At 47.4% G+C, this 22,750-nt stretch overlaps 1 protein-coding gene across 1 annotated transcript in view; it reads right to left on the bottom strand.

Moving 5' to 3' along the window:
* Positions 1–22,750, bottom strand: part of EPHB1 (EPH receptor B1) — a 459,890-nt gene that overhangs the window by 312,630 nt on the left and 124,510 nt on the right. The window contains exon 2 of the mRNA XM_023187903.2: positions 17,495–17,559. Coding sequence (XP_023043671.1) covers positions 17,495–17,559 — 65 coding nt within the window. The remainder of the gene's footprint in view (positions 1–17,494; positions 17,560–22,750) is intronic.

The raw sequence follows: 22,750 nt of genomic DNA, 5'->3' as shown, positions 1-22,750 counted from the left end.
GTTCAACACACCCATGTCATCACCACAATGTGCCATTTATTCCAGAACAATCCATATCCCCCCATCTGGCCTGTCTCTTGCATTCCCATGACCAATGCACTAGGGCTGGCATTACCTCACGGCCTGGACAGAACATGGAGACAACAGACAGGGCAAGAGATGTCAAGGGCCCAAAGCAGGGCCATATCTTCTCATAGCTGGACAACAGAGCCCATGCCCATTTCTGCCCCTCGAGGTTGTCGCTGACGTTCTGACTGACCCTGATGCCCTTCTTTTACCTCACCCACATCCCATCTGAACTAAGCCAGAGAAAGGCAGATGTGGCTTGGAAGTCATTCTAGACCATGTTGGTCATGATGTTTTATTGACAAATGGGCAAAGTGAGGCCCAGAGACATTCAATACCAGGACCAAAATCAGGCGGTGGGTACATGGCAGGGCGGGATTCTCTTTGCAGCTCCTTCCTTTAGGTGGCTACGGTCTTATTTCCTCCATAATCCTTTCCCTGGCTTAGATTTATCGACCATGTTTCTGAATGCATAAAGTATGATTGAGTTTATTCCACACAATTTAGCATTTGATAATATACTGTTTTGAAATATTATTTAATTGCTTCATGTGTGTGACTCTGGTTTCTGCTACCAGGCTGTGAGCTCCTTGAGGACAGGAAATTAAATTTTGACTTATTTATTAGTTCATTTCAACAAGAAAAATAATTCCATGCATTTAGCTTCACAACACTGGAATTATGGAACACTATTTTATTCAGTAACATCTGGGACCAGTGAAATCCACTTCGTTTTCATCTCACTTTTTATCCTAGGTGATCTCATCCACATACAAAGCTTCAACCACCACGGAGTGCATCATCAACTTGACCTCTCCCCAGAAGCCCAGACTTGTATATTCTGCTGCCTGCTGGATGCCTCCTGATAAATACCTGGGATGCACCACCTTGACCTCTGCAGCCCTGATGCAGTCTCACCTCCATCTGAGAATGATACCTCGATCACCCAGTACCACATGCCTAGGAAGCAATCTAGACTCTGCCCTCTCCATTTTGTCTTGTTTTGCTCCTCATCATAGGAGGTTAACCCCCAAATTCGTCTCCTATCTCCTTCACAGCTCTTCTATTCAGCCTCCCCTTCTGTTTCATCATTGAACTCTCTTTACTCTCCAAGTAACTCTCCCAGTCATTCTCCTTAATTCCCTTGCTCATATGAGTTTTCTAAAATACAAATCCATCTCCCACATGAACCCAATCCTACAGGCTGGGACTGTGTTGGGTATCGCTCCATATTCCCAGTGCTAAGCCCTCAAAATATCCTGGAAGACTGAGGCAATGAACAGGGCCCTGGCCTGTTCTTTAACTTCTCCCCTTTCTTTACTGCAGGTGCCATCAGGCTAACCTGTCTTTGTGAAAGGAAGAAACAATTCAACCTTGCACAATCAACAGATTACCAACAGCCTTTGAAAGAGCACTATTATTGACACAAATGGACCACCTGTCCTTGAGATAAGCATAATAAAAGAAACAATGACATCCATTAGAAAGTACTTGTTCGGGCTTTCAGACCATGACTTTGATGTATGAGAAAGACACTTTCAGGTCTCTCCAAGATCTAGGTTTGTTAGGCTTGCTTATTGGAAGTCAGAGCTTGCAGATCTATTGCTAGAGCATCTGTTGACATTTGGACAGTGCATATTGACTATGTGCAGTTTGTCTGATTGTGTGTGTGTGTGTGCACATGCACGTGCATGTGTGTGTGTGTCTGTGTGCATATGTAAAGCATGCTATCAAAACTCATTTATCTGTATAAACTGTTCCCCTTTTAAAATCATTGTCAGGGGCTCTACCCATTGATCCATCTACACTACCTTCCAGAACAACCTTCAGAAACTCTGACACATTCTTTATGCCCCAAGAGTGGATCTGAATTTCAGAAACAGGCAAAGGTCATTTGGAACCAAGTCTGATTAATGAGATGGATAAGCAAATTAAGAAATAATATTACTGGTCAAAATGAAGAGCCACTATAAAATGAAGGTGAAGGACTGGAGCTGATTCCACTCTGTGCCTCTGAAGACAGTTCCAAGCATAGAATTCTGGAAAGATTTTTGATAATTGGCCCCTCCCTGGACTGCTGCAATGTCCCCCACCCCACACAGGCCCACCCCTCTAAGAATGCCCTATGACTATCATGATGCTGCGTCATTATAACCTCCACGAATAAACCAATTCTACAGGGCCTGGCTGGAAAGCGGCACTTCCTCTGGACACCTTTATTTAAGACAGGAATAGAAATAATTGAAATAGGCTTTTTGGCCTCTGTTGGCCTAATAAGATCCCAGCTATTTTGATTTGTTTCAAACCCAACTCATTTATCTCATTTATTTAATAAAGAGTCAAACATCTACTACAGCAGCCCCAAGCAACATTTTAGGAGTTGGTGAAACAGGAATAAATAAGAGAAAAAGTCCCTGCCCCCATAGACCTTATATTCCAATAGAGTTAACCAAAGGATGAACAAACAAATGAATAATATAAAGTCAGGTAGCATTAACAACTACAAAGAAGCAGGAAAGGAAATAGAGTGATAGCTGGCAGTGGCGTAATCAGGGAAGATCTCCTTTTGAGCTGAGATCTGAATGAAACAGAGGAGCTAGCCTGGAGGGTACCTGAAGGAGGAGCATCCCAGGCACAGAGGACAACCAGAACAAGTTCCCCAGGGCAAGAAGGTGCCTGGCCCACTGCTGAGAAAGCCAGGATGCCAGCATGGCTACAGAAGATTAAACAGCAAGAGAAACACTGAAAGAGATGAAGCTGTAGAGGTTGCCAGGGCAGGCAGACCCCACCTCTGACAGTTACAGCTCTGTGATCACGACAACTTTCTGAGCTTCAGTTTCCTTACTTGCAAAATACTATTTACTTTTCAGGGTAATACGAAGACTGAAAGATCGTGGATGCGGAAGGAGCTCATCTAGTGCTGTGCCTGCACATAACTACCATTCACTGAGTACCAATTATTCCCATTATTGTGATGATGATCATCATCATGATTACGTTAACCTCAGGATCCACCTCCAGCTGAGTCACCAGGGTGTGGAAATCATCTAGATCCTATATAAATAATCCTAGCCTTTGGTCAGCAGAACGCAGGAACTAAAATGCTAAACTCCCTCTCCTTAACAGTCACAGAGAAACAACTAGCAGTCCCCTTCCCTTTCCCTCGGGGAATCTCCAGGGCTTCCTCTGAGCTGTTTCATCATAGCCTCTCTTCTCTCAAGCCAGCAATCCCAGGACCACTGTCAGTCACCAGCTCAGACCACAAGGAGACAAAATTGGACACATCTTACAGGCTCTGGTCCCATTCAGCAGTCTGTTTTTGGGTACAAACTGCTGTTGGGGGAAGCTGCTATTTTGCAAACAGTTGCTGCCACTGTGCCCTGGGGGACCATAATGGAGCTTTCTTGGCATTGCCCAATCCAGGGAGATGTCTGCCCCTCTGAACGACAAGCTCCCTGGAGCCTGGGCAGCACACAACTTCACAGAGCCCACAGGAGGCCAAAGATTCTTCAGGGCAGCAGATGCTCAGGGCTGGGCTGGAGCCACCACTACCAAACCTTCCCCACCAATCAGCCTGGACCCCAAGGACAAAGCTCCTGTGTAGACAGTAGACTAAGCCTGAAAGAGCTTGGATATTAGACAAGCTAGAGGGCTAATTAAAATGTAAAATGCGGTCCATGGGGCATAAATTCCTACAAGCCCAGAGGGATCTACCATTTAGTACACCAACCAACCAAGGCAGGGATTTACTCAAAGGCTCCCCTGAGGGCTGCGAGCACCAGCTTACCTTCCAATATCCTTGATTTACCTCCCAGACGTGGCTGGGCTGAGAGGACAGGAATTCCCCTCCCCCATCCCCCATTCATTACCACGGCCTGATGTGGTATTCCATTGAGAAAGGTGACCGACTCAGGGCTGGGGACTCTTTTGAAAGCCCAGTGCCTTGGAAGGGCTTCCATGTTGTAGCAGCACAAAGCAACGAAATCCCTAAACTGTGAACTCACAGCAAAGATGCCCCCTGGAAATGCATCACAGCAAGGGGTTGGGGGTGAGGGACATAACTGGAACATCACAAACGTATACATATTGTTTCCCAATGCAGTATTTAAGAGCAGAGCTCCACAGAATCTTGGATGGTAGAGAAATGCAGACAATATTGTAACAAGGTCAAGGAGGAGGAAATGTCCCCAAGCAGAGTATATTCAGATTGCTAGGAAAGAGGTTTTTGTGATGATCAAAAAAGGGGTGGGGGTTTAAAAACAGCACTGCTCTAACCTTGCCCAACTCAGAATCATGGGGATCCCCACGTTAGCTGGGGGTAAGTCCACAGGATCTGGAGTCCAACAGACCCAGCTGTGTGACCATGGGCCAGTCTTTAAACTACTCTGAGCCTCGACTTCCTCCTCTGCAATACAGGGATAGTACCTAATAGTACCTATCTCATAAGGCAATTGTGAGGATTAAATGTGACTTAAGCTTGCAAAGTAATTAAACCCCAGTAAGAGCCCCTTGCGAGCCAGTTATCATGAATATCTGCTCTCTGGGGACACACACTTTGCCTCTCTCTGAGTGCACATCAGTTATTTTTTTCTTGGAAGTCCTCTCTCCCTCCGTGATGTGTATGATCTAAGACTCTTCTGTCTGTCCGTCAGCACCTGTGCATCCATCAGTGATACATGCGCGCGCGCGTGTGTGTGTGCAAGTGCAAGTGCAAGTGCAGGCAGCTGAGGTGCTGGCTGTGGCCCTCCCTTGGGTATGCATACCATCGGAAAGCCGTGTGAGCGCTGGTCAGCTCTGTCCACTGCTTAAAGACCCTGTGACTATAGAACCACACTACTAGAGGGCAAGGCCAGCAGGGCACGAGGTCTGAAGGGCACACACCCCTTTACATTCTGGCATATTTCACACCCAGGTTTCTACCAGCATGCTAGGGAAAATACTGCAGGCTTGGGTCTGGGCAGGGGCTCCCTATCTATAGGACCCTGGGCCACTGTAACCTCCAGCAGGCAGCAGCATTGCGTACCAGGCCCTGCCTGGAGTGGGGTCCTCAGCCATTATGACAGCTGTTGCTGCTGTTGACACTGCAACAGTGACAAATTCATCCTTCTGACAAGATCCCTTTAAATAATTCACAGGGAGCTAGGGATTAAGACACTGTTTCTCTCTGTCTCTGTTGAGATTTAAAACACCTCCAGCTGGGGTATTTAAAGAGCGGTATAATGGGCTGCCCCTCCTGGGTCTCTCCTCCCCCTTTCCTCCTTTCCCATTTCCCCAACTCATCACCCACCCCACCAGCCAGCCCTATAACAAGGAGGTCCAGAAAACAAGAAAGGAAAAAAAAAAAAGGAGGGAACCAGTGCTTGGCTGGTCACTATGGCAACGGCGGCAGGGTATTCAGCTGCCATTATTGCAGTGCCTCACACATGTGATTATCTTAAGCTGTCGATTGAATGTGGTTCTCACTGCTGCCCAACACCGCCTTGTAGAACAAGGCAGGGGTGGGAGCTGGAGGCCCCAGGCCCCAGCTGCTTAATATTGCTGTGCCCAGGCCTGGACTCCATTGATAGAGGAGTAGAGAGTCACCCCTGGGAGAGACTGATGGCATTTCCCTTCAGCTTGGAGGGATTCTGCTCAGAATGTATAGCAGAGGCCAGCCTCAAGCTGGCCCATCATGCTGGGTTACAGACTAGGGAAATGGGCTCCTCATTCCATGAGCTCGGGAAGTTTTGACTGAGCATGAGCCATGCTGGCTGGGGCCAGCCAAAGCTGTCTTGGAGGCAAGAGAGCCAGCCATGGGAGAAGGAAGGAGCGGGGCCTCTGGCAGGAGCTCTTGGCTTCATTCCCATTCTCAGGATGGAGGAAATTCCCAGTCTCTGGGTGAAAAAAAGCCACATCTGGCCTCAAGAGAGGACACCCCCACCACATCCTGTGTGTTCTCCCAATTGGGTGGGAATGTGGCCACCATGTGTGATCCACTTAAGGGGACTGCTTTTTCCTGGGACTTTAGATGCTGAAGCTTGGCCCTAAGAAGCCTGCAGAAAACTCTGCCTCCATTGAGAAAAAGTATTCCACTCCTTTGCCTCCTGGACTTGGTTTCCCAGGTGCAAGAATAGTCTTTAAATGACACGACCCCTGGTTAACCCCAATAGACACACTCTGATTTTTCCAATGTGTCCTTTAAAATTCAGCTCCCATACTAAGCCTCTCATGACAGCAATGCTCAGGCCAGCAATGCACACAGTGGGGCCACCATTACTTTCAACTGGCACCAGGACTGTTCCAAATGGCAGAGATCAGTCTGGCCTTCCCTGCACAGTCAGCCCTGTGAAGATATGGCCAGCCAGCCAAACACAGGTGCCCATCACTTGAGGCACCGCTCACCTTGGTCACCCCTGCCTTGTTACATAATGAACTGCTTGCACCTAAATGCAAACGTGGACCATTACCATTTGCCGCATTGGTTTAAAGGCAAAGCTCTTGATCAGCAAATAAGTCAGAATCTTGACTCCCACATTTGTCATGTAGGCTGTCCTTCGGGACCCTGGGAAATGTATTGAACATGCCTATCTCCACCAGAAAGAGCAACAAGTGGGACAGCATGCATGGAGATGAGGATGTGCCACGATGGGACCCCAGCCCCATTCTATTGGCAGAGCAGCGTCTCAAATGGAGGAGGGGTGCGTTCAGCCCCACTGGCACTGAGGACAATGGATGGGACAAAGGAGATCCCTGGAGCCCCTCACAGCTCTCCCTTCCCTTCCCAGCAATTCTCACTTCCTGAACACTTGTCAGGACCTAGGGGGTGGGAGGGAATCCTCTTGGGCTCCTCTATCACTGCCTGGACCCAGACATACACAGGGACCACCTGCATCCTCTTGAGGATCCCTGGCCAGGGCTCACCTGCTCCAGGTTCCTCTTGGACTTGCTGCTGTTTGTTCCCCCAACCCCACACTTCCCCAAACCACCTCCTCTACCTCCCCCCATAGAGCTTACTTTAAAAAATGATTTATCAGGTGTTTATCACGTGCACAACTCACTGGTTTGCTACTTTAAAAAGCTACACTTTTTCTTTTTGAACATTTGCCCCTCCTCTTTCCCACTCCTCCCCACCGCAGCTCCATTCTCTGGTTTCTCAACAGTCTGTGAGCCTGAGTTCGTCTCCTCACACTCCTTGAGGGGCAAAGATACAAAAGTGAGCTTTGTGGTCAGACAAGCCTAGGGTCAGTGTCAGCGGCACCCCCACCCAGTCCTGGAACTTTGGATAATGGCTGTTTGGAAACAGAACTTTGGAAATGGGAGAGATGCCACCTTCCTTCCTTGCAGGGTCCCGGTGAGAAGTGAGGTCATACAAGTAAAGCTTGATGCCTGGCACACCGTTGGTATGTAATTAGTGGTGATGATTAGTGTAATAGTTATCATTATTAATAATAACACTGCTATTAATAACAGGGTGTGCTCTCTGACATTGTTCATGTGAGAATCACAACCTAACATGTTGATCTTGTGTCTCCGGGGGCCCTCCTTCATCAGTTCCCACCCTCATCCCATGCAAGTTAGGTCTTTCGAACAAGAGTCCGTTGTTACCACTAGTACTAGTCAGGGTAAGTGGTACTGCACTGAGCCTTACAGTTACAAACAAAGGTAAACACAATGTAATCCCAATCACTCTATAGATAAGATCTTACATTACCCATGTTATAAAGGCAGCATATGGGCTTAAAGAGGTTGAAGAACTTAACAGAAAATGGAAATAAGCCCAGGGCATCAGATCCCAAATCCTGGACATGATCCTTCATACCACTGAAAGTATAGTGGGATTTTGGCCAATTTATTCTAACGCTTTTGCGCATAACTGGAAGTGAGGCCAAAGCCAACATCCCAAGGCTGCCCTGTTCCTGCAGAGGCTAAGTTCCTCCTTCCTGGAACCAGGCTCATCTTCTGACAACCCTGATCCTCCCTTCTTCACCTGTTTTCCTCCTGTTCGTCTTATCCTCACTCTCCTTCTAATGCTTTGTCTTTCCCAATAATATATTTCTTTCCTTCACCAAGGTCACCAGTGGGAGTGCTGTGAGTTCAGGCTGTCAGGGCAACGCTGACCCTCCTCAGTTCCAACCCAGTGCCTGAGTCAGGAACCCTGTGTCCTCTTCTGCCCTGGAAAGTCACTTGTCCTTCAATTTGATAAGCGCTGTCATCAAAGGGTCAGTCCTCAGGCTCACATGCTAGTTGCATAAAGGTTTCCAAGATTGGGACAAGGGGCGTAGTGGGGCAACTGTCCTCTTGGGGAAGGTTTTAGAGAAGTGGAAAGACACCTGTCTGGACCAACAAGGGTTAAGCATTCCTCCAAGAGGGGGAAGGTGGGCTTGGGTAACCTCTGGCATTCCCTCCCAGAGTCTGTGGACAGAAATGTCTCTGCTCTGTTGATGAATGAGTCTATGAGCCATTTCCAAGAGTAAGAAAATAAATCTGCCAGACAGTCAGGTTCTGGTGAACCACCACAACTCCCAAAGTTGTTTAACACAGCAAGCTAGAGAAGCTTCTCTCTCTCTCTCTCTCTCTCCCCCCCTCCACTCCCCTCCCCCCACCCATACCACACACAGACAAAGTCATATCCAATATATTTCTGCAATCAGTGTAATGACTGACATTCTACTCTATAACACGGGTCATCTGTGGCATCCTATTCACCTTTCTGTTAAATGCATACACATGCCCACAAAAACAGTCTCATAGGAAAGCCCCATGAGGGCAACCACAAGCGATGAAGCCAGGCAGAGCAGTGGCCTCGCTGCTCATCTGGCCCAGTTCTCCTCCCCTGGGGATCCACTGAGGTAGGTCCACCCATGCACGGCCCTGGAGTCTTGCCAGAGCAGCATCTGAATCTCGTGGCCGCCGCCTTCCATCTCCTGGAGGAGGACCTGCTTCCTGGCTCTTACCCGAGCCCCTCAAGCCTTTGTCTATCACTGTCTCTGTCAGGCAGGTGATTTTAAACTTCCATTCCTAAAAGATGCATATTATATAAAAAATGTTTTAAGTGCCTCGGGTGTTTTGTTCCTCATTGCTTCATAGAAGTGACATTAATAGCCAGGGAAGAGCTCTGCTGAGTGCAATTATGGAGGATGTTTCAGGTATGAAAGCTGTTTTGAGCCTGCTAATGTTTCCTAATTACAGGCCTTTTGGTAGAGAGAGAAAAAGATAAAGAATGGGTGGGAGGCCTAGGGTGGGGAGCTCTGACTTATCTCAGTGGTTTACCTGAAGAGGGAATAGGAGGGGAGGGAACGAGGGAGGGAACAGGGAGGTCAGAGGCCGGGCAGCAGGGGAGGCTGGGCCTCTCAGTTGAGAAAGTGGTACTAATTCCTAGGGAACAGCTCAGAGAAAGAATACCACCCATGTCTCTTACTATGAGAAAAAAAAAAAAAAAAAAACCTTTTGCAGACTGAGCCTAAATTTAAGGAGGCTCAGTCTGGGAGTTCCTTCTGGAACTCAGCCTCTGAAGATACCACGGTGGGTAGCATTTCATTGGGAAAGACAGTGGAGCATAATTGTTGGCAGGAGAGCCAGCCTCCAGGAAGGTAAAGGTCAGCATTGGCACTTTTTCACTACGAGACCTTAGACAATTTACAAGCTGCTCCGGGCTTTAGTTTCCTCATCTGTAAAATGGGGCTATTGTGAGGATTAATGTGTGCCTGGCTATAAGGCACTTAGGGTCTGTCATACAGTGATAGACTTTTTTTTCCTACCTAGCATCTAGTCATCTTTCTGTTACCTATATCCTGATTCCCTGTTACTCTCTCCTGCTTTTCTCCCTGGCCTTCCAGTAGGCTCTCCACAACACAGGAATGGACACGGGACCTCAGTGTCAATTTCCTCCCCAGGGGATGGTCCAGAGTGAGCATGAGAGGGATTCAAGCCAAGCCAGCCAGGCCCACTCAGAGCTAATTCCAGTGCTTTTGCTGGGGGGCCCAGGAGGGGATGTCTGCTCTTCTCCAGGGCATACAGATGAAAGAGGCTATAAGGGCTAGAGCTACTGCAGGCAGCATCTTATGACCAAGAAGAACTCCAGTATGGAACTTACACTGTGGGAGTAGAGAGAGGAGAAAAAAGGATGGGAAGACAGAGAGAAAAGAGATAAAACAAGAGGGTGGGGAGGAGGAATCAATTGATGACCACCCAAACTTGAAGCCACACCAGCCCCTGGACCATTCAGTTTCATGAGCCAAGCTATCCTTCAAGACTGGGTTTTACTTTTCTGTCATTGGCCATCAAAAAGCCCTGACAGATACTAAAGCATAGAGTGAGAATAGCTTCCAGCAATCAGCGCTCAGGTCCAGAGCTCCCAGGTCCCCATTCAGTGGTTCCTGACTAGAAATCGTGGCCAGCCCCACTACCTTCTTCTGCCCTCCTGCCTCTGGCATGTCCTGAAATTCAAACGTGGTGAACTTCCATTCACAAAACCATTTTGCCCAGAGCTAAATTTCTCTTGGATTTTTCTAATCTAGCTCGGGCTTTTCTGTCTTAATAAGCATGATTGAATTATTAAAGGAAGAAAAGAGAAAATTCAGCCCTCCAGAGGGTTAGTGATGTGCTAACATTTCCTAAGTGTTTACCAAGGAAAACTTTTTACTGATATTGTTTCATATATGACAGAGTTATCATCCTTACGCCATTGAGCAGAAGTGAAACCTGAGACCGAAGGAGTCTAAATAACAGGCCCAAGATCACACAGGCAGGCAGTGCAGATCCAGAAAAATAGCCAGTTTATTTGATGCCAGGACCTGAGGCCTTAACTGCTTCTCCATAAAGGTCTTACCCATCAGACCAGATAAATTGTAATTGATTTTGCTTGGCCTTGGAATGGATGAGGTGTTATTAGAGTGGGTTTCTCTTCAGAGTATGCTTTCCTGAGTCACTTGAGGTGGGCAGCTGGTGGGGGATCTGACAGGGACTGAGGAGACAGCCAGGGACTGCCAAGTGGCCTAGACAGCGCACACATAAACAACCAAGCAGCAGCTGTGCATTCGGCCTGCAGGCCGGTACTCATGGGCATGCATTTCGTATCAGGAGTTAATTACCAAATACGTGTTGTTCGGACATTCAAATACGTGTTGTTCCCTTCACAGTGGCCTGCTCTGAAGCTCTCTATTCAGTCTAATAATCCTCCCATTATTGAAAGTGTTTCCAGAACTCTAGAACTGCTTACAAAAGCACAGGGTGAGATCAGCTAATTTAACTTCATACATACCCACACACACACACACACACACACACAAGCATATGTACACAGACACACACATAATACACATACATATATACATTGATATATATTCATACACATATATACAGATACACATATATACACACTATATACACATGTATATGTATACATACATGCAGACACATAGCACATATATACATATATACAAACATATATAGACACACATATATACATATATGCAGACATAGAGACACATGTATACATATACACACAAATATATATACACACATATATACATGCACACACACATACATTTCTACAGATATATATATGTACACACACACACACACACGGCACACACATGAGCCCAGCTCACTCACCCTGAAGGTTCACGAGGCTTGGCTTTGGACTTCCTTCCTGTATTTCCTCTATCACATCCCCCTTCCAATGGTGAAGATCTGCCAGTGTTACAGTAGTCAACAGAGCACGCCATGGGCCCTGAAGGTGGTTCCACAGGACAGCACAGAAGGAGGTGGAGACTGGAAGCCCTCACGGCACTTTTTTGAAAGTAAGAACTCAGGTAGATGTTTACACATAAGCCACACATCTCACCAACACAGAAACTTACACACACAGAGGCCAACGGTGGCCCAAGTCCAAATGGCCAGTGAGCCTTGGCCAACCACTTCAAAAGTAAAAGAACACTGGACTGAGATTTCCAACAAGCAAGTTAAATAAGCCTCTTGATCAGAGGGACTAGGTTTGCCTTTCTAATCCATCACAGCCGGGGGCTGAAAGCAATGGGGACTTTCTTCTGCCTGTCCTGGTTCCCATTATCATGCTTATCTCAGGAGAAGTGGCTCCATGTGCATCACTAATTATGCTCTTTGAAAAGATATTGACCACCAATTGGGTGTTAAGAGGCCTACAACAAACATGTTACAGTGTATTTGGGTTACAGTACACCTAAATTGAGTGTCTCCTAAGTTCAGGGGCCTGGGTTGGAGATGCAGACAAGTATCAAGAATGATCGTTATTCATTTATTCAGTCAGTCAACAAAACATTAATCTGATCCTGTCCTATGCCAGGCTGGTGCTGGGCACCAGGGACACAGAGAGGGAGCTGACTCATTCTCTGATCAGTGCCAAAGTCTGACACATCAACAGATATTTAACTTACAGAGTGAAGGACAGTATGTTAGAGGTTGGTACCAAGCCCCCTAGGCTTAAAAAAATGGGGCACCCACCCCAGCCATGGTGGGAGGAGCATCCAGGAGCGTCCCAGAGGGGCTGAGAACAAAGCTGACACCTGAGAGATAGAGTGTTGGGGAGAAGGAACAGAGCAGGGAGGCCAGGGAGCATCTAGGAACTGCAGCGGAACTGGAGGTGCAACCAGAAAGACTACAGTTTACAGAGTACTAGCCATGGCTGGGCACGGCGCTGACTGTTTATCCACGGGACCTCTCTCAACTCCCCACTGCCTAGAGGTCCAGAAATGTAAAAGTTAGGGAATCTTTCAGGGCAGGGCTAGAAACCAGCCCAAAAAGGGTCATCAGGGGTTGTGGTGACGGTCTCTGGGATAGCCCGTTAGTGGGAGCTCAGCCTCTCCCTGGCATTTGTTACTTTGTAAATGTGTTTGTTACCTTTTTCCTCTGTTCACCAGATAGCCCCGATTTAGATTAAACCTAAAGGCCTTCAATGAAAGGCAGGGTGCTGCAACAGATTATAAAGCAGCATTTTTAATCTGGGAACACTTTCTGGTTTTGACATGTAATATTGCTTTCCAACAATAAAACTGGGAATGATCTGTGGGCTTTGTGTAGGTGAGTGGTCCAACCCCTTCCTATATCTGGTAGTTCTCAAGTACAGCAGCAAAGGCACACACTAAGCCCCATAAAAGGAAGAGTCCCTTGGCCTCTTCCCAGACCCCTCCCTGGGTCTGGGAAGCCTGCCACACAGGCTATGCACTGTGGATGGGGCCCATTGCAATGCCAGCTGGGCCCCTGGCAGCACTGTGTGCCTTCTCTGGAAGAGGCAAACCCAGTTCCTTTGAGGCCTCCAGAACAATGCCACCCACCATCTCCGCCTTAAGCATCCACGCATGGTGTCCTGACTGCAGAGAAACAATCTGAGGACTTTCCCTCCTGTTTGGGCTGACAGTCCATCTCCCTCCCCAATCTTCTCCACACTAGGTCTCAGAAAAAGGTGAACCCCTGCTCTCCCAAGCCTCCTGGCTTCTCAAACACCTGAGCTCCTCAGTGCCATGAAGTTCATCCTCCTCTGCTCCAGCAGCTCACACCGTGATCCACTCAGAGCCTCTTCATCACCCGGAAGAGCTCTGTGTGTCTTAAATCTAATGTCAAGGTGCCAGGTCTTCCTCCAGTCCCAGCCATGCCATCACATCTGTTCTTTAGCCTCATTGAGACCTACATCTGGGGCCCCTGGGCTGGTCACACCAGTCCCTCCTGGCCTCACTCTCCTTCCTGTGGGGTAGATGTCACAAAATAAGGTGCCAGCGTCCTCAGCCCCGGCACCTTCAGTCCCGCCATTTTTTCCTGTGCAATCAGAACTCTGGATGATCCCACTGCCACAGCTCTTCCAGGCAGTCAGGCAGCTGAAGGAGGCCTGTAGATCAGGATCCTCATGCGTGCACAGTTGTCAGCCACAATCCAGCTCTTACTCCTGGCCACACTCCTCCGAAACATGGCCAGCCTCTCTGCCGCTCTCGGTAGCAGTTCCTTTTGTGCCCTCTCAACACCTGCTGCCTGGACTCCACATGCCTCACCCTCCAAACCTCACTTCCAACCCAGAGAGAAGATATGAAGCTGAGAGGAATTTTCTATTTCATGGCTCTGTCATGTCAAAACTGAGCACTCGGAGCTCTCCATAGGCGTCTCTATCTCTCTTGCTATTTCAACAGGAAAAGAGCTGTTTCCCTGGGAAAGGCAAATGAGCCCACAGCCCCTTGTTCCCTCCATCTACCAAGCTCTGTCCTCCCTCCCCTTACCAATTGCTGTCTCTACTGCCCCACCTCCTACTGACTCTTCACCTCTCTGCTTTCTGGCTTCCTGCCCTGGGCCCCTCTGAAACCATCTGTATACTTAACCTCAGGGTTTCTGGCAGCTAAACCCAGTGGAAATGTTTAACACTCAGAGGCATTTGCCACTTTTGTGCCCTCCTCCCTGACACACTCTTCTCCTGGCTTCTAAAACCGGACCTCCTCTTGGTTTTCTCCTGCTCCCAGCCCACTCTTTCCCAGTCTCCATGTTAGGTTCTATTTGGCACTTCAGTGCAGGTTATCCATCCAAAGCTCTCACCTCTTTCCCCTGTGGCACTCCCCTGGGAGACTGCAGCCACGCCCCAGGCTCCCGTCTCACTGACATGGGGCCGCCTTCTGATTCCATTGTCCCAAAGTCAAATGCTGACGGCACACCTTCCCGTGGGTGCCTCAGAGACGCTTCAAGCTTGACAGGTCCCAGATTGACTCATCCTCTTCCCACCCAAGCATACTCCTCCTCCTGTGTCCTCTGACTCCAAGGATGGCACCATGATCCACCCACTAGCTCAAGTCAGAAACTTTCAACAGTGAAACATTGAGTCAGGTAGTGAACTAGGTGTAAGTTGCCAATGATGAACAAATGCACAGAGTCCTGGCCACCCTGGAGGTTATAATATGGCTGAAGGGGGGCTAGAAGTGAATCAAATTCTAACACAGAGAGATGTAAACTTTGGGACTGTGTATTGTGCTATTGGTAAAGCTCCCTGGCACTGAGAAGACCTGTGATGGGGACTCTAACATGACTGGGATGCAGAGAGCATGTCCCTGAGGATGGACACGAGCAGAGATCTGAAGATGATAAAAGGAGAAGTCAAGAATCACTTCTGGTTTCTGACCTTTATAAATGTGCTAAGATTTGGATAGAGAATGCACATGTGTGGGTGGGGAAAGGAAAAGGGGGTGAGATCTGCTTGGGCCATGTTGAGACTGATATGCCCATGAGCATCCAGTGAAAGTAGCAGCAGTTAGACATCAGTTAGAGTCTGAGCCAGATGTACTAACTTGGGAGTCACTGTTGTGTTCACAGAATTGGAGGGTACTGTCCCAGAAGAGCATGGAGGAAACAGACAAGCAGGCCTGGGATGGAAGCATAGTCCTTGAGTCCTCCTTTTCCACCCAGACCAAGGGCCATGTTGACCCTCCCCCGGTCGCTGTAAACTAGACAAACTCAGAAGCTACTCGGGGCACCAGGAGAAGAACGATCTGGCTGTGTGTTGCCTCATAATGAGTGCTGGGGAAAGGCAGCTGAGCATGCTGGTAGCAAGTAGGGAGGGCAAACAGGGAGAGCCCAGGCAGCTGCTGTCTCTAAAGGGCATGCCTTGACTTTGAGTGTTTCCCTCAAGGAGAATCTTCCTTGGGAAAGGATATCAGAAGTATAAAGAAAACAGGTGTTGTGTACAAAAACCAAGGGAAAAATTAACCATAAATCATGTCAGGGCCTTGTAAAAACACACAAGCCTTCAAACAATAACATAATTTGTAAAAGACGGCAAGTTCCTAAAATCCAGGTGATATGGAAGAACTGCTGCCTCATCAGCTTTACATAAAGTCCCAAGTAAAAGTGGGAAGGTTTTCCTGGTTGCCCACAGTGTTTCTGGCATGATTTGGACTTGTTCAGTGTGGTCAGGCTCTGCCCCTGTGCCCACTCCCTGCTTTAGGGAATGCCAGCTCATTCTGGACCTTGCTTCCCTGTTCCAAGGCATGATGCTTATGCCTCGAGCAATGCAGTTCTTCAAATGCTGGGATACAGTAACAGTGAGAACCCAGTGGAGAATGCACAGGTGAGATAACTGCCCGCCCTGGGACCCGAATGTCCCAATTAGAACCATCCCTGCAGCAGAACCAGGGCATGGTGATGAAGTGCTATGCTGGAGATCCTTCATGGGGTATAGAGATTACAGGGATGGGATGCAGAGAGAAGGTCTGGGACAGATGAGGAGGCCTAGGACCACCCTGTCCCAGCCAGACATCACCCACTGGCTGGGATGAAGAGCCCACTCCCACCTCCTCTTGCCTTCTCCCTTCATGATTAAGCTCTGAAATTAGCCAACTGCCCAAGCCAGGGACATGAACATCATCTCCACCTCCCCTCTCTTTCTCTCCTTCCTGGCATAGTCCATCTATTGCCAATTTGTCCTCCTTAACTTTTCTCAAACTAGGCTCTGGGTATCCTATTTTAACTTGATTCTTTTGTCACATCCAAGACTGCTGAAAGAGCCTCTTAAATGCTTTTCTCTTAACTGTTCTCTACAATTCTGTCAACAAATGTGACCATTTCCTTCTCCTACTCAGGATCTCGCCATTACCTATGGGATGAAATCCAAGTTCCCTGCTCAGCATGGCAGTTACAGTCCATCACCACCATTCCAGGTTCCAACTTACCCTCCAGTCCCATCTCAGCAGCATTCACACCGTGCTCTGTTCCATACACACGGACTATTCCCTCTTATGTGTTTTCATAATCTCATCATCCCTTTCAACCATCATTCCTCCTACTTAGAACATCTTTCCAGGCTCTCGGTACAACATCTGTCAATCTCCTACTCATGCTCTAAAACCCGGCTTGCTTGCACCTTGTCTATAAAGGCTTCTTGTCTAACCTCATGGCTTCTCATTCCCAGCTCTGTGCCCACACCTGCCTGTTGATCTCCACTGCCACACACTGGTTCCCACAGGAGGCCATGAGCTCCTCAAGGATAATCTATCTTTGTAGTTGACCAGGTACATGACCATTAGACAAATAAATCATGACTGTCTCTCCAAGGCAAGGTCTAAGTGAATGAGAGCCTTGGCCATTCTGAACTCTACCTCCTCCCTCATGTCTTTGCCTTTGCTGCAGCCCTTTGGGCATCACAGATCTCTGATCTGCCTCAGTGTCACCACCCTGCCCCCATCCCCACACAGCCATGGCCCCAGTTGTCTAGGTATCAGCTTTCAGAAACGACTGTGTCAAGAGATGGTCTACATCACCACACAAGGCAGCAGCTCAGGTCTGAGACCCCCAGTGCTGTCTTTACATGGATGAGCAGTGGACACAGCCATTCACACCTGTATTCCATTCCCCACAGGTACTGCTCTGGGTGGTCTCTACTCTCCTAGATATCGTATGGGTCCAGGAACTCACAGCAGGACTGAAAGACGAATGGTGTGATACTCACCCCTGATGCAGGATTGGCCGTCCAGCCCAGCTCTGCAGTAGCCGTTCTGGTGTCCATTAACGTTTCTGTAGATTAAAAAGAAAAAAGAATAAACAAAAAAAAGATGAGTCAGAAGGATTGCTATGCAGTGGCCCTCAAGATCATGAAGTTGTTTGTGATAGTAAATGACAGTAGTAACAAGGAGCTCTGTGCACTTTCAAGCCCAGGCCCCTCTGTGAAGCTCAAGGCTCAGATAGCAAAAGAAGCCTACTAAGATTATGCAGCTTATGGCAAAGTTGGATACAGACCACAGGTCTGATGCTAAGTCCAGTGCTCTCTCCCCAGTGACCCCAAGGCTCCTGTGTCAGATGAAGTCATCTGTGCACCCACCACTTTACCCCCAAGACCCAGCTTCTTCCCAGAGATTCTACCAGGGCCGTGTTGACCAAGTAGCCAAATTTAATTCCTTTCTCGGGCCTTTCTAGGCCACCTCTTTCTGTCTTCTTCCTCCCCATTGTGAGGCTTCTCCGGCCTCATCTGTCTGCCCTCCTTCCTCTCCACACATTCTCCTCTGCCTCCCCATCAGACATCTATATTGACACCCTTGGGTGACTTCCCATCAACTCCAAACGGCTCACATAGCTTTGGCAAAGGTTTCGCATAGAACACAAACACACATCTCACATCCCAGCAGCCTACCATGCAGGTGATGAAGTGGCAAGGGTGGCCACAGCAGCCAGCTGGTTACCTTCCTTCCTCTGGCCACAGGAAAGGAAAGACAGACAGCTGGATGCTGCTGTGAGCTCCTAGGAGCCATCAGGGATAAACTGCACATATTTAAAATGTATCATTTGACACATTTTTATATATATGTACACCAGTGAAACCATCACTACAAATTAATAAACATATTCATCATGCTCAAAAGTTTCTTTAGTCCCTTTGTAATCCTTTCCTTCTTCCTACTCCTAACCCACCATGCCCCTGTCCCAGGCAATGACTCATCTGCTTTCTGTCACTGTAGATTAAATGGCATTTTCTCACATTTCATATAAGGAACCATATAGTATATGCCATTTTTTACAAATCTGGCTTTTCTCACTCAGCATAATTATTTTAAGACTTATTCATATTGTTGTGTATACCAATAGCTAATTTCTTTTTATCGTTGAGTAATACTCTCTTGTGTGATGTGCCACCATTTGTTTATTCATACACCTGTTGTTTCCAGTTTGGGGTTATTATTGTAAGAATCTATGGGAGTTCCAGTTCCTCCATATTTTCATTGACACTTGGCATGGTAATTTGTTTTTAACTTTAGCCATTTTAATCAGTGTGTAGTGCTATATCATTATGGTCCTAATGTTCATTTCCTTGCTGGCGAATGGTATTAAACATCTTGTCACATACTTATTTGTCATCCATAAATCTTCTTTGAAGTGTCTATTCAAATCTTTTTCTCCTTTTTAAATGGATTATTTTCTTATTATTGAGTTTGAGAGGTCTTTATATATTCTGAATACAACTCCTTTTTCAGATACATGCTTTGCAAATATTTTCTCCCAGTCTGTGGCTTATGTTTTCATTTTCGTAACAGTGTCTTTCAAAAATCAGAAGTTTTTAATTTTGATGAAGTACAATTTATCATTTTGTTTTCTTTTACAGTTTAGTGCTGTGTCTGAAAAATCTTTGCCTAACCCAAGGTCGCAAATAATTTTTTCTCCTACCTAGGTCTATGATTCAAGTTAATTTTTGCATAAGGTGGAAGGTATAGGATCAATGCACTTTTTTCTTGATGTAGATATCCAATTGTTGCAGAGGGACACTTTTAAAAATTTACACAATGGTGCTATATGGGCAGGTGATGGTGTCCTAGCCACCTGCGTTCCCAGGATATGTATCAAGGGAACAGACACAGCACCTCCCAGCTTCATAGCTACTCAACAAACAGGGAAGGGCACAACATAAATGATGCATCGTTTGGGGTTTTATTCTCCTCTTGTCCTTCCCACTGCCTCCCCTTCCCATCACCATGAGAAGAGCCACACCTTGCTTACCGCATCAGGGAGGAGATGTCAACGCAGAGTCACAAAATCTTGGGCCCATTATGAAATAGAAGAACCCTGTCATAAACCAAAGGTTTGCGGAGAAACCCACCCTAAGGGGCAGGACTAAGGGAATTAAAACAGAAGTGATAAATGGGGAGCTGTGTGGAAGAAAGGGTCTTCCTATGCTCTCATTGCTCACTCAATCCCAAAGAGCTACCCACTCCACAAGAGAAATGCTGAGAGCCTGTCCAGGACATGGGCTTGGATATTCAGCATCCTAGGGCGGTGAGGGAGTGGCCAATGGCCCCGACAGACTAACATGGCACTCAGGGACAGCAGGGGGGGCCGAAGGGCCTGAGTGGGTCGAATGAGGGGGACCTGGGAGCATCCAGTGGTGACCTGCATGGGATATGAGCAGGGTTCAGGTGGGGTACAGGATATCTCAGCAGGTGCCTGTGTGGACAGGAGCCAACAGAGCCAGGGAGCGCCTTCCTCCAAAGCTTAACATGATGGGCCTACTAGTAACCCAGATAGCACTTCTGCTACCCCAGCAAAACAAGGGCTCAAACTGGAAATGAACAGGCATAAAATGAAATAAAGAGAGCTGCATTTTCCTACCCATGTGAGTTTGTGTTCGGATTGAGTCGTGCCCCATGCATATTTGAAGGAACATAAGCATTGGAGCAGGTTTCTTAAGTTTGTTTTTGTCTCCAGTTCTTCTGACAGCTGGGGAGGCTGGTCTCTGCTTGGAGCAGCTCTCCCCTCCTCCTCCCATCTCCACTTCACAGCACTAATAATGATCATCATGACACACCAAATTTACATAATACACTTCTCAGAAGACACTCCATGAGGCTCTGTAGAAACTCATCTCCATGATTATTAAAATGTCTCTGCCAGGAAGGCCTGAAACAGGGGCAACTGAGTCCCTGTGGCAGAGCTGGGAATCGGGGTACAGAAAGGTGCAGTGCTTTCTGCCAAGTCACACAGTTTCCCACCCTGACACCAACAGCCTGAAATCTCAGCACATGGACCACAAGGCTGACTTGGGCTTCTGAAGGGCTCTGAAGAAGCTCTGGGGTTGGGCAGGAGTGGGATCCTCACTCATAAAGCCAAGAAGCCACAAAAGCTCCCAGAATAATGCATCCCCCAACCCAACAGCAAGATCATGTTGGAGGAGCAGGGAGCCGGCAGAGGATGGTGGCGAGGAAAACAGTCCAGAAGCAAATAAAAGAATCAACTTTACTTCCTTGTCATCCAAGGACTCATTTGTTTTGTTAACCCCATAAATACAGCCCAGGACTTCATATTAGTCATGATCACCTGCTCTAGGGCTGTAATTAAATCTGCTTCTAAATAATGTTTTCCACACACTCTGTAGGACAGAATTTGCAGCAAGAGAAATCTATTTCTTTACATCTGCCCATTGTGGAGACAGAAGACCACAAAACCATAAACCATCCACTCGATATGATTAAGGGCAGTTTCTTTTCTGGCACAGAGAGCTCCTGATGATGGCACTACACTCTGGTGAGGGCTGAATAAAAGTGATTTGAGCAGGTTTACATCTCCCTGGAGAGGAAGAGCGTGCTCATTTGCATTTATAAAGCATATTGAGAGTTCTGGCAGAAAGTTATGGTGGAAGCACAATTAAATATTTACCATCACTTCTGCTCTCAAACAGTGGCATGGGGACCAACCCAGCTGGAAATGCATGTGGTGCCGTCAGATCTGGGGATTCCTGCAGAGGACACGACTCAGGGACCCATGCCCACCACCCTCTGAGAGCACATACTCAGTGCCCAAGGGCAGATCACCGGGAAGGGCACACACAGTGTAGAGAGAGTGCTGGTGTGGGCAGACCAGATTGCAAGTCCCATCTTCACTACCTAGAAGAGATATGACTTTGCCCATGTCATACAACCTCCCCTGTCCCTCCACCCTCCCTGTGTCTCTCTCCATTTCTCTCTCCATCTGCACCCCTCATCTTCAGGATGAGTCTAGTGCTAACTAGTAGCCAGGATTATGGGGGGAGAACGTGAGGCTGAGTGAAATAAAACACTGAAACATGCGGTATTGCTATTACTATAGCTTAATCACTCCAAGCTTCAGTCTCTTTAGCTACGACAAGAATCTGAGATGGTATATCCTATATGATATCAATAAAGTATCTGTAAGAATCTAATTATGTTACACATCTAATGATATTTCATCTGCTTTCTTCTTTGCATTGTTGTAAAGACCAAGGGAATAACACGTGTTGGGGCTATAACAATGCATATAAATTGATGTGTGCCCTAGAGAAACTAATGGTTTAGTTGAGGAAAGGACAAGAAGCAAAGTCATAACCAGCACTCTATTCTGGCTGAGCCTATGAGAAAAACACTGGAAAAAAGAACCAGAAATAATCTTCTGTATGTGGGGAACAGGTGTGCAAGCATCAGGGAGTCTCGCCCTGTGTGTAGGTAACAGGAAATGCTTGAGGTTTCCTGGAAAGGGGTGGGCAGTGGTGAGGAGGAAAGAATGGAGTATCTCCCCCTGCTTCTTGGGACAGAGATGGGAGAGTGACTCCTAAAAGCAACAGTGGGAGGGGCAAGGACCGGTTGAAGGAAATGAAGTAGGAGTCATCCCAAGCAGATGGGAGAGTGAGAAAAACAGTGAGCAAAAGGAGAAGTGAGGCTAAGAAGGGAGATAGAAGGGATCTCTGGCAAGGGTTGGCTTGACTTGCAGGAACCTGGGAAGGATGGGATGCATAAGAAACCTGGCATAGAGCCAGGTACTGTGGTGTGCACCTGTAATCCCAGCTATTCAGGGGAGACTGAGGTGGGACATCTCTTGAACCTAGAGTTTGAGACCAACCTTAGCAACATAGCAAGAGCCCATCTCAAAAAATGTGTTTTTGTTTGTTGGAAGAACAAACAACAAACAAACAAACAAACAAAAAACCCGACAGAGATCCCATATTCCCAGGGAACACTTCCCTGCAGAAGCTTCAGTATGGAAACCCTCAGGGCATTCCCACCAACCAATGGGGCCACCGGCTGGGGGTCCAGATGGTGGGGCCAGGTCTGAGCCTCCTGTGAGGAAGAAGAGGCAGCTACTGCCTGGCCCTGCAGGCAGTTTCTGTTTCTGTCTGGATTGGCACCTTTGGATATACTGACATTCGGGAAAAATTAGACACCCATCATGTTGAAAAGGAAATAAATAAACCCTCTTTTTACAGCTGCCA

Source organism: Piliocolobus tephrosceles, chromosome 2, assembly GCF_002776525.5.
Source record: "Piliocolobus tephrosceles isolate RC106 chromosome 2, ASM277652v3, whole genome shotgun sequence".
NCBI classification, from domain to species: Eukaryota; Metazoa; Chordata; class Mammalia; order Primates; family Cercopithecidae; genus Piliocolobus; species Piliocolobus tephrosceles.
This window is presented reverse-complemented; position numbering and strand designations above follow the sequence as displayed.